Source organism: Phytophthora infestans, genomic scaffold, assembly GCF_000142945.1.
Source record: "Phytophthora infestans T30-4 supercont1.20 genomic scaffold, whole genome shotgun sequence".
Classification (NCBI taxonomy): Eukaryota; Oomycota; class Peronosporomycetes; order Peronosporales; family Peronosporaceae; genus Phytophthora; species Phytophthora infestans.
This window is the reverse complement of record NW_003303739.1, coordinates 1,534,386-1,546,501: the sequence shown is the minus strand read 5'-3', so window position 1 is coordinate 1,546,501 and position 12,116 is coordinate 1,534,386. Positions and strand designations below refer to the sequence as shown.

Genomic DNA, 12,116 nt, shown 5'->3' with positions numbered 1-12,116 from the left:
TCGAGAAGGGACGTTCACAGGCGTTTGATGTCAGTGGCACCACTGCTGCCAACGGCGTGTACGTCGCTCGAGCCACGTGACGCTTCTTGGGCCTGTAACGGGCCTGGGGTGTCCGCTACTTGCTTACACGTAGTGATGAGGAAGCGTACAAGTCCAGTGATACTGAAACCAAGTACTTAGTCTGAGGGAAAATCAGCTCTGTTTTTTTTAGGTCCAGGGCGGCTTGCCCTGACCACTCAAATACACGTCAACTTCCTATTGGTTGATTATGGGTCTGGCTCCCCATATTTCAACCAATAGGGCGACGGCAGTTCAGCACACGCTACTCGTGTGCTGCTGCACCTACTTTTGTAGTGCAAATCTACCTACTTCTGTAATGGTGTGAACCACTACAAAGAACCTATAAAAGTACCTACATATGTAACTTGGGAGGGCCCATTACATCTCCCCCCTCTTAAGACAGCAATCACCTAACGGAGTGCACTTCGGAGAGCAATCGGGAAAAACTGGGAAATGGCGGAGAAGAGAACGCTTGAGAACTTAACGGGCGGGGGCTCCTGCGAAGCCCAGGATCAGCACAATACAACTTGCGCGGACGAGAACAACATGGCGCAGCAGATGGGGGCGGCGAACCAAACAGGAAGCGGAACAACGCGGACGGCTCCAGCGTCGGCGACGACGCTGAACAGTGGGTGGACCGCTGATATCACACCTGAGAGCGTGAGTCGACTTGGGGCTCGGCCCGGCGTGATGAACGAGGATATGAAGCCGTGGGCGCTGTACGACTTGTCCGGGGCGGTGACCCCGGACGCGCTGGACACCATGCAGGACCACTTTCGGCGCTTCAGGCGTCTCCGGAACAAAGCACTCGACGGCGCGTCGTACGAAGCTTTGCAGAGATCATGGTGCGCATTCATCCGGCGGTGGAATCGGACGCAAGAGGCTGGGCAAAGTGTCGTCGACTGGCTCGGTGATCGCGAAGCCCTACAAGCCGAGAATTCACTCGGTGATCTGCGCCTGAAAGTCTGCGACGACGCTTGGACCGAAGACCGTTTGTGCTATGTCAACGTACGCGAAGGTTGGTTCGTGTGACATCGGGCGACGCCCGACGCAAGCTGAGTGGGATCAGCATATTGTCGAGTATCCGCTCATGCCGACCGAACACGCTTGGATCGAGAAGTATAAGCGCTCACTCTCCGAGTTCACCCAGGCGGCTATTCGCGGCGGCTCGCGCCGACAGCGTTCGCGGCGGAGCCCGTCTCCGGCGCATTCGACGTCTCGTCGGGCGCGTAGTCGATCGCATTCTCGATCGCCGCGAGGTCGCTCGCGGCCGCGTTTGACTCAAGGCTGAAGTCGTACTCGTGGACGACATCTGAAACGTCACGAAGCAAGTTGGCGCGAGGCTCCCACGTATCATCAGCAGGTTGAAACACGAGCCATCGTACCTTATACTTCGCGCGGCGGGAGCCGCGTGTTGAGCCGACGACTTGGTCGAGTGACGCGCGCGGGGAGGATCTTCGTGATCAACAATACGGTCCACGATCCAGCACGTATCTCCATTCGAGTCAACGATGGGTGGAGGACCGTCGAGGTGGAATTCGACGCGACCTGGTGGACCAGGACGACGTTGAGCAGGCGCTGAACACTTCTCGGGACGCACAGGAGGAGGCCGAGCGGGCGGCTGAGAGCTCTCGGAACGCCGAGGCGACGGCGAGTAGTCTGCGGCAGTCGAATCGTGAACTCTTGCAGCGACTGCGTAGTCTGGAGGCGCAGGTGTTTGGCGGACCGAGGGGAGGAGCTCTTCCGCGCGAGCGGGGAACTGGGACAGATGGGACGCTGGCTCGACAGGCTCATCGCGAGGGCCGCTCAACGCATGCTCCTGCTCCGCCTCCGGGATCATCGCGGGAAGATACTTCTTAAGTCGCCCGACGTAGAACGTCGGGTGTAGTCGTAGCGACGTAGGAATGTCTAGCGTGTAGGCATCACCCATAACTCGTAGTACTTTGAGTGGCCCAATGTAGCGCGGCGCGAGTTTGCTCGCGCCTAGGTTCGTAATAGCAGAGGTACGAATTCCATCCGTTGAGAGTAATACACGCTCACCAATCTTGTATGCACTTGTGTTCTTGCGGCCACGTTTGTCAGCGTTTTCCTTCTGCTTGTCAACCGCGAGTTGTAGCGCGTCACGGACGAATCGGGTGACCGATTGACGATGAAGGACAAAGTCGGATACCGCTGCCTTGTCAGCGGGTCGCGCTGGAGCTTTCGGCGCGTAGTTAGCCACAGTCGAGTGTGGCTGTGCTGGAGCGATCAGCGTTCGGTGAGCCCAGTCAACTAACGGCGACGACGTGGATTGCGCGGGTGCGAGGATCTTCTTCGACTGTAAACGCGTCACCGCGTTGATGTCCACTGCAGGAGTAGCTGAACTCGTAGACGGCAGAACCGTTGTCTCACCGGAAACCGGTGGTTGAACCAGTATCGGAACCGGTTGGGCAGGGTTATCACATTCCTCCCCGTCCAGAGTGAAGCTATCAGTCGCCGTGGGTTGGCCCACAGCAAGTTGTGCGGGGACACGTGGATGACGCGCGTTGTTGACGAAGAACGGAGTCAATCCCGTCGACGCGTGTTCGGCATTGTTGAGTGCAAACTCCGTAAGAGGCAGGAAGGAACTTTAGTTCTCGAAGGACGAGGCGTAACTGCGCAGAACATCTTCTAGCACGCGGTTGACGCGTTTCGTTTGCCCGTCAGTCTCCGGGTGCGCCGCCGTCGACATGAGGGGTTTAATGCCCAGGAGGTCGAAGGGTTTTGTCCAGAACGCCGATGTGAATCGGGGATCGCGGTCAGAGACGATTGATTCAGGAAGGCCGTGATGTCGGAAGACAGCGTCGACAAAGTGCACCGCGGTATCGGCCACGGTGATTGAGTCCGGAGCCGGAACGAGATGGCACATCTTGCTAAAGCGATCCACGAAGACCAGAACACCAGTACGACCGTCAGTATCGGGTGGGAGACCGAATATGAAGTCCATTGACACAGAGCGCCACGCCTCTGTCGCCAGAGGGAGAGAAGGCAGCGGAGCTTGCGATGACGGTGACGGTTTAACGCGTTGACAAGTTTCGCAGGAGCGGACCCACTTGCGCACCCACTTGTATAGGTGAGGCCAGTAGAATTCGCGGGATACCGCTGCGAAAGTCTTCTCACGGCCCAAGTGGCCACACTACTGGAGCGTCATAGAATTCGTGTATAATTCTTGCGCGTAGATCGGGGTCGGTGGGAACAACGACGCGAGGAGCATCGAATCGATCGATACTGTACATCAGCAGATCTTCGTCAAGTTGGTATCTGTGAATCTGTCGCGTGTGGAGCGGCTCAGTGTCTTTAGCGTGGCATCACTTGGTGTGCGAAGGTGTTCCAGGATACCGGCATATATCGAGTCATCTCGATACGCGGCAGAGATCTCTTCCCGCAGGGGAAGTATTGGAGATACCGCCGTCATCAGGCTCACACCTGCAGCCACACATGTGGCGCAGACGAATTCGTCGTCGTCCGCGTCTTCAAGTGACTGACGACCCAAATCTCGGCGTGGATCGTAATCAGGGCGCCGAGATAGGGCATCCGCAAGGATGTTATTCTTGCTTGGCTTGTAGTGAACGACGAGATTGTACTCGGAGAAGAATGACAGCCATCGTGCCATGCGCTGAGAGAGATGAGGGCTCTTCGTCGCTGTTCGCAGCGACGCGTGATCTGTGTAGATCGCGAATGTCTACTCACCGAGTAAGTACACTCTGAATTTGATCAGTGCGTAGCGCATCGCAAGGGGTTCCTTGTCGTGGACCGGATAATTCTTCTCAGCGGGCTTCATCTGTCTGGATTGGTAACTCACGACGCGTTCGCGACCTTCGTCGTCGAACTGCATCAGTGCACAGCCGATGGCGAAGTCGCTCGCGTCGCAAACAACGTGGAATGGCTTTGAGTCATCTGGAAGCGCCAGGATTGGGGCCTCCGCCAAGCTTTTCTTCACTGCATTAAAGGCTGACTGATGTTCGGGAGTCCACGACCACGTGATGTCTTTCTTTAGCAATGAAGACAATGGCTGGATCAGACCAGCGTAATTTTTCGTGTACTTGTGGAGCTAATTTGCGAGTCCAAGCCACTGACGCAATTCAGTCTGATTATGCGGCGTGGGCCACGCACAGATGGACGAGACCTTCTCAGGATCCGCTCGGACACCATTTTTGCTCACATAACAGCCAAGCACCGGAATCTCCGGGGCACAGAAGATGCACTTCTTCAAGTTCGCGTACAGTTTGTTTTCGCGCATGACTTGGAACACTTGTCGTAAGTGATTCATGTGAACTTCTGTGGCGCTGAGATCGCCCTCAGCGCGGCTGTGAACGAAGATGTCTTCGAAGTAGCTCGGAGCGAAGTCGCGAAGTGGGCGCAGAACGTGGGAAACCATGCGATTGAACGTGGCTGGTGCGTTTTTCAGGCCCTGCGGCATGACAAGCCACTCCCACAGCATCCCGCTGGGAGTGCTCACCGCTGTGAGCGGGATGTCGCTGAGTCGCATCGAGATCTGATAGAAGCCATCGGTCAGGTCGATGGCGCTAAAAATAACACTGCGGCCCATGGTGACAAGTACCCTTTCCTTCCGAGGGATCGGTGTTTGTGCTGGGATGGTGGCGTCGTTTAGCTTGTTAGAAGCGTGAACAATGCGCCAACTACCCGTGGCCTTCTTCACGCAGAACGTCGGACTCGAGTGTGGCGAGGTACTCTCGCGCACGTGACCCGCTTTGCGGCGGCTCTCGAAGAAGTCGTCAATGGCTTTAACCTGATCGCGTGGGAGGGGCAACTGTCGCGTCACGCAGTACTTGGAACCCGGCGTGAGATCAATCTCATGGCGAATGCCTCTGTCAGCAGGGAGCTCAGCTGGAATCTTGTCGGGAAAAACATCCGCGAACTCGCGGACGGTGTCGTATACTGGATTGCCCGAGTCGCGGAGTGACTCCCACGACTGGGCAGCGAAGCGCTCTTCGCGCGCCGACTTCGGGTCAGCGTTCTTTGGACGAAGTGGAAGATTGTCGGTAGCGACCGTGTGGATCTCTTCCGCCGAGGCAAACTCGGTGATCAAGCAGACCTGCTCGATGTCTCCTGACTTTAGATCGCGCAGAAAATGCTTTTAGGAAAGGCCCGGAAGGCGTGTGATGGAAGAAGCTTCGCGAGGTGGGCTCTTAATGTCAAGTGTGCGTGAGCGAACGGCGCCTCCTTCCACGTGTTCCAGGACGTGTATGGACTCATTCACTGCGATATCGGCGGTGGGCTGACCACGTCGCTTAAGACGGCGTCGCTTGGATTTCTTCTTGTGGCGTCTCGAACCGCTGCTCGAGACAGAAGACTCGCTATCGCTGGACGAGGAATCACCCCCCTCTAGACACGGAGGCACCATCAACCGTGTCGGTAGTGCGCGGGAGCTCCCGATGCTCGACCGCGCCTTCGACTGGCGAGAGCCCCTGCTCGATTGCCGTCGTAGCCGGTGGGAGTGTCAACTGCTCGACCACCGCTGTGGATGACGGGAGCTCCAACTGCTCGACCGCCGAATCGCGTTGCGGGAACCTCTGCTCAATCGCTAGAGTGTTTTGCGGGAACCCATGCTCAACCGCCTTGGTGTGTTGCGGGAACCCATGCTCGACCGCCGTGTTGCGTGACGGGAACCCATGCTCGACCGCCGTGTTGCGTGACGGGAACCCATGCTCGACCGTCGTGTTGTGTGACGGGAACTCATGCTCGACCGCCTGCTCGGATTGCGGGAGCCCCTGCTCTACCGCCAAAGTGTTAACAACCTCGCTTCGCAGCGAGGGGTTTTCGCGCAACAGCGCTGTGCAAGACATACAGAGAGGGCCATCGCTCGCTCTCTGCTCAACCTGCATTGTGGACAACCGGTCCACGACCCTGACATGGGGCCAGTCCTTCTGGGCAACCAGGAGGTGCGTGAACACCTCACTCACATCGAAGCCAGAGCGGTGTTTAACGGACCGAGCCAACCAGTCAATCTCTGGTTGATATCGTGACAGCCACGGGATACCCAAGATGCAGTCGAACGCGTAGTTCATCTCAATCACGAGGAAGTCGTCGTTGCTGCGGAAGCCGTCGAATGTGTACGGCAACGTGATCTCGCGCCGCGGCGTGGCTTTCCGTCAGCAAGTTTGACGACGACCTGACCTCGACCATTACGGACTGCGATCTCTCTTGGAAGCATCAATAAGCACGATTCGCGGAAGAAGTTATTCGAAGCTCCTGAGTCCAGGAGTGCGCGAAGTGGTCGCCGGGCGCCGGCGACATGAAGACTGACGATGATCAGCCTCGAGTCGTCCGACGTGGTGGTGGCATTAAAGTGTGCGTGGAGCACAGGAGGGCTAGAAGGTTGGGTAGCCACCGGGGGACCCGGACCTCCATTCCAGCCAGTAGGGTGCCCCGCACCTACTGGCCCTGACCGTTTTTTGACTGAACGGCAGGTGAGACTTCGGCGGTGTGCGCGAGTACCGGCGCCGGCGCGCGGCATTCTGTCGCGCGATGACCGATCTTCCGGCAGCGGAAGCAAGTGAGCGGGCGATTAGGACGGCCGTTGGGCCCACGAGAAGTCGACTGACGGTGACTATTCGACGCGTCAATCGCGTCGATCTCCATGGGCTCGGGGGCTGACTCACGAGCTGCCGTAGACATCGCGCGCGCGTAAGACGCCGCCACAACGTAGTCTTCGCGTAATGCGAGGGCGAATGCTTCCTCGAGAGAGGAAGGTTCCGCTCGGGTCAGGCAGTACCGTGGCATGCCTTCACGCATGCCGAATACGAATACATGGACCTGCGATGCTGTTGCAATCGGATTTGTCACGATGCATGACGCGAGGTGGCGAGTCTTTTGAACGTAGTCGCGCGTAGTCATTTTATTAAGGTGACCGCCCGTAATTGGATAGTCTACAATGACCGAGTCAAAAAGGAGTCGGACCTCGCTTATGGTAGTGGCCTCGGACGGCAAACGCTTGCACACATTGTCGAGCTTCTCTCAGTGCTTCAAGAGCCCCACTAATCTCTTGTGGTCGCTAGTTGACGGTATTATCTCTCCTACAGCTTCTACAGGTCAAATCGCCGCTATCGCTCCGTAGCGTTGCAGCATATCGTAGGTAGATGACCAGCGAGTCACGTTGCGTTTCTTCACGCGTAGCGGGTGACCTTAGCGAGCTCCGCCGCATTGTTTGGCTGGTGCAGCTGCAGCACCAGGCTGTTGACCTGTTGCAGCAGCTGTTTGTGTTCAGTTAAGAGCTTTCAACTGCCAGATTAAATCGGTGCGACGCACAACCGACCAACGGGATGCCGAGCTCGATGGGAATACTGTGATTGGTGCTACAATTATCGGCGACCAAAAACAGGATCATGTCGACAGTTTGTTATAAACCGCCAACACGTTCCGAAAGAGGGAGATGTGAGCATCAGAATTTTGGCCCCCTTCATCCAACGGGGCCATGGCAAGAAGGGTTTGCTGGAGGCGTCCGCCGACCACGTAGAGTTCGATGGCAGCAACAAAATACATGGTGCCATGGGTCCAGCCGTCGTACCTAATGCCAAAAAGGATGCCCATCTCGTCGGAGATCACGATATCCAACTTTGCAGCTACCGTATTCATGTCTGCCTTGACGGCTTTTGAGTTGGTCGATCTTCACTTGGACATGGCCCTTGTAAGTTCGTCACCTACCTCGCTAAGTGGTATGCCTCTGGTAGCGATGGTAGATATCCTCAGATACGAACCCAAAATCTTGAAGGGGGCGCTCGGTGCCGTGGTTGTGCGCGGCGTGCTGCGCACGGAAGTCCTCATGGCGGCGCGACAGGTGTGACACGAGACTGGAATATCCCCTACCGGGCAGCTGCTTGCGGCTAGCACCGCTAATCTTGCAGTGATGGATTCCTTCGCCTTGGGGCTCGACGAAAAATACACAGAAGTCCCTGTTTGTCGCCATTGTCGTAGTTTAGAAAATGAGATGTGAGCTGTAGCTACAAGTATTGGCAGCAAAGTCCGCGTTGAGCTTGCTTAGCCATTCACTTTAGTTAAACACTGATAGCGACAGCCAAACCGCTCAGAAGGACCGGTTTTTGGCGAACCGGTCGCGCAAAAGTGAACCGGGTCTGGATGGCCGTATTTTATTGCAATAACTGGACCAATGTTTTATTATACTTGTTTGTTAGGGATCAATAGTAATTATTATAATAATACTAAATTTGCAATAATTGCAGTTCCGCAATTATTTTTTCCGATATCAACATAATCAATTGGTGCTTTGGCATGGCGTAACCGTAACGTTGCCTTTACTTTAAGCGATTATGGTGGAACAACGACAAATCCTACTGCGAGTACTAAGACATGTAGAATTATATGTCTTGTTGCACTTTGTTATCACATCACGCACTGCAACACAAGTTGGCCCTAGCTACTTCGCAAAAGGCCACGCTTTCTTCAGCTTGGATTTAAAGTTACCATCGTTGAAGGGCGTGTTCGCCTTGCCCCAGCCAACCCCGTTCATCGCGCGACGGGCATTCTCCGACAGCTGGTCCCACATGATAAGGTCCTGAAAGTCGCCGCCCTTGGAAGTGGATTCGAGCGCATGATTGACTGGCCAGGTACTCTCATAGTTGACCTTGACGCTTGTACCGTCAACGCAATCCGATTTCGGAGGGACCTGCTTGGAATAGCCGTCATGAGCCGATGGTGTGACAGCCAAAATTTTGGGGCTTTCAATGCCGGGGTTGTCAATCCAAACGATAACGTGTTCCCAGTCGTGGCGATGGCCCAGACCCGAGGATGGCGAGTCCTTTGGGAAATACCACGAGTACATAATGGCCCAGACACCATCGACCCACGTTGATCGGCCGTACACCTGAGAACCCCATCCAGATCCCTTGCACCCAGCGCTGGGAGCACCCTTCGTCTTGAGACCACTGCTGGTCTCGCCGGCTTCGTTCACCGCAGGGTACGGGTGGCATCCATTTGTGACGTGAATCTGAGGCTTGAACTTGACTGCTGCCTTCTCTGAGATTGTCAGAGGCTCCGGTTGAGAAAATGGCTTGACTTGGTCGTGGTCGATCCACTTCGCTTCCCACGGACCAGGGTCCGGTGTTGGGGCAGGCGTCGGGGCTGGCGTCGAGGCTGGGGTCGGAACGGGGGTCGAAGCTTCGGTCTGGCTAGTGTCCGGTCGGGTAGGAGTAGGCACTCGTGTCGGAGTCGGAGTTTCGATCGCTGCTCTTGAGAGCCTGTCCAGCTGGACTGTTGCTGTTGTTGCTGTTCATATTCCTGTTGTTGCTGCTGTTGTTCATGAGAGCCTGTCGTGCTGGACTGCTTCGTCGATGGAGCTCGCGTGAACTTCTTCAAACTCGAATAGTCGATGTACTTCACGGTCGAATTGGCTGCTTCATGGGCTTGGGCTGCAGCAAACGCGACAAGTGCAGTAAGCAGAACGATGCTGACCTTCATCGTCCTTAACTCGCCGGCGGAAGAGAATTGCCGAATCTCTCAAATTGTAAGCAAATTAGTAATTACATGCAGGAGAGACAGCGCATACAGATCACAAATGCGTATCCCGGCGTTCGCAGAGTCATGCGAAGGAAACTTAAAGAAACTCTGGCATGGTATTAATATAATAAACCGATACCTGGTACTGTATTGTATTAATACCCACTCATCCAATTATATATTATATCTGCATTATTGATATTAGGACAGGTAAAATTCAATTATTTATCAACATGTATTATCAAAAAACTGTTTTTACATGTTTGAATATTATTGATTGTACAGTTAGAAAATAGCTTACAGAGAGGGTGCGACTTTTTGTCTGACATGGAAATGCTGTACCGGAATTTACGTGTTTTCTGCAACCGTGTAAAAAGTACCTTTCAAGTCAAAACCGTAAGAACAGCGGAAGGCGTAAAATCTCGCACAAGATACTCCTGTCCATTTGAAACCGTCGCATTGCTCACAATATTGTAAGCAATAGCGCGCTTTAACTGGGACACTGTTTTGATGCCAAACTGGTTAATTTTGTTGGTGCTGCAGACTTTTTACGGGCCACCGGTTGCAAAAAATTGATCGGTTGCAAAAATACCGTCAATTCCGGTATCCGTGTATCAAAATTTGATGTAATAATAAATGTAGCTAAAATTATCGTTTTACCGAAGTTACGTTAAAGTACTACATTAATTACACTATTTTAATTGTTTTTAATCAAACTGTTTTTAGAAAAGTAAGCACTGCTGATTCGGTACATAATCAAGGATCCATGTACAGTACATGTACCGGTATCGCTTTCTCGTGAGGTATTAATACGGTACAGTACTGCACCCCGTTTTCGCGGGGGTGGACCATATAGGATTTGCAAGTAAATTCGATTTTAGCATACGTACTAATGTTCATTTGAATTCAGGCTCATCACATCCGGAAGTTTACCAAAGGTCCAAGGGCGCGAAAACGGGGTGCAGTACTGTATATGTTCTGCACTCTTCTTGAACAATCCAACAAGTTTTCAATGCATGTCGTGGAGCTACACAGGTCTATATTAGAGACCTGTGCAGCTCCACGACTACATTATAGCACAGACGAAACTCGCTCGGAGTATACATATACTGTACTTATCGTGCGATTGGAGTCCAATCCAACTTGAACATCGCTTAATTGTCAGGTAGGTACTGCATTCAGAAAACGTGCAACTCACCCTTTTGAAGTTTTGAAAAGTACCCCTTGAAAAAAAGGAAATTCTACCAGGGGGACCTATCAAAGCGGATGTAGGTTGTTATTCGAGAATGCCTTGGTATGCGAAAAAAGGTGCCCAATCTTGATGCTCTTACAAAAAATCAGTATAATCGCCACTCCCCTTATAATTTCTCAGGATTTCCTCTTTTCTGTCTATAATAACGGCACGATTTTGGAAATCTCCACGCCTATAAATAAAACAGTAATTATATTATAGTAATAAAGCACCTAGCCCTATATCACTCACGCAAATTATTTGTATTCTGAATTTTTATAATTGTGTTGTATATTTTGTGGTAAATAATTAGGACCGATTTGCTAACCTATCCTAGCATATCAAAAGGACAAAGAGCTCGATGAGATCTGATCCTTTTTTTAGATTTGATTAGATTTGTCAAACAATCTAAACTTGTGGAGTCATAAGAATGGCAAATGTGCGAAACTCGACTACATGTTAAAAGCGTGAAGTGTGTATTGCACCGTACACGCACCGTGCTTGTACCGGTACATGTATCACGAACGGGAAAGTTGTGGTCGAGGCTACGAATATCGAGGTGTTAAAACCATGCGAACGCACAAAAAAATACGTCTCACAAAAAGCTGCTCCAAAAAGAAAACCATTTTTAGAAATTGTAAATATCCTATTTTCACACAAACAAATCAAGGCGGTCGCCCACGTCGCGTCTCACCAAACTTCCCGCTTTATCCCGTTTTATCCGCTTTAATCACGCACCCCAATTTAGCAGCTATTTAAAAAGTAATTTGTATTAATATGTTGTTTGTGATTAAGCGATTCCCCTAACTAGCACATTTCTTAAAATTGAAGTTGAAAAGCGTATCTTCAAATGATTCGAAGGCGCGAAGCTTTGCGCCTACCGCGGCCTCACTGCATTCCAAAAACATTCTTCTACCGCACAATCAGACTCACGGTGGCTGTAAGTAGGGCATATTCTCCCGCCGAATTGTTTGTCAGACTTTATTAACTTGTTAACTTGTGCTATGGCTCTATTGGCCCCCAGGTACGAGGCAGAACATTTCCGCAACGGCCCCCAAGCTCCTAAACGCAGCTACAAGGTGATGGTTTTCTTTTTGGAGTATCGTCTCGGAGAAGCGTACGCGTTTACCCGATTTGTGTTGTGTTTAATATGTGTTAGCCCCGGAATGGTAGCGCCTACTACTATCAATCAATCTCTTGACTGCGAGACTTCCTCTGAGCCTCTCCATTACGTTGGGAATCGACTTAAACGCGTTCGTGACGAGTCTCGTGATCACTCTGATCGACCACCAAGCTTTGATGAAGGGGTGAGTGCATTACAACGGCGGCGTGG

At 52.7% G+C, this 12,116-nt stretch overlaps 1 protein-coding gene across 1 annotated transcript; it reads right to left on the bottom strand.

Annotated features, from left to right (window-relative positions):
* Positions 1-8,473: 8,473 nt before the first annotated feature.
* Positions 8,474-9,301, bottom strand: PITG_10839 (NPP1-like protein; the record flags this gene model as incomplete). Its single annotated transcript, XM_002901612.1, has 1 exon — positions 8,474-9,301. The coding sequence occupies one exon, from the start codon at positions 8,876-8,878 to the stop codon at positions 8,474-8,476; it is 405 nt and encodes a 134-aa protein (XP_002901658.1).
* Between the last annotated feature and the right edge of the window lie 2,815 nt (positions 9,302-12,116).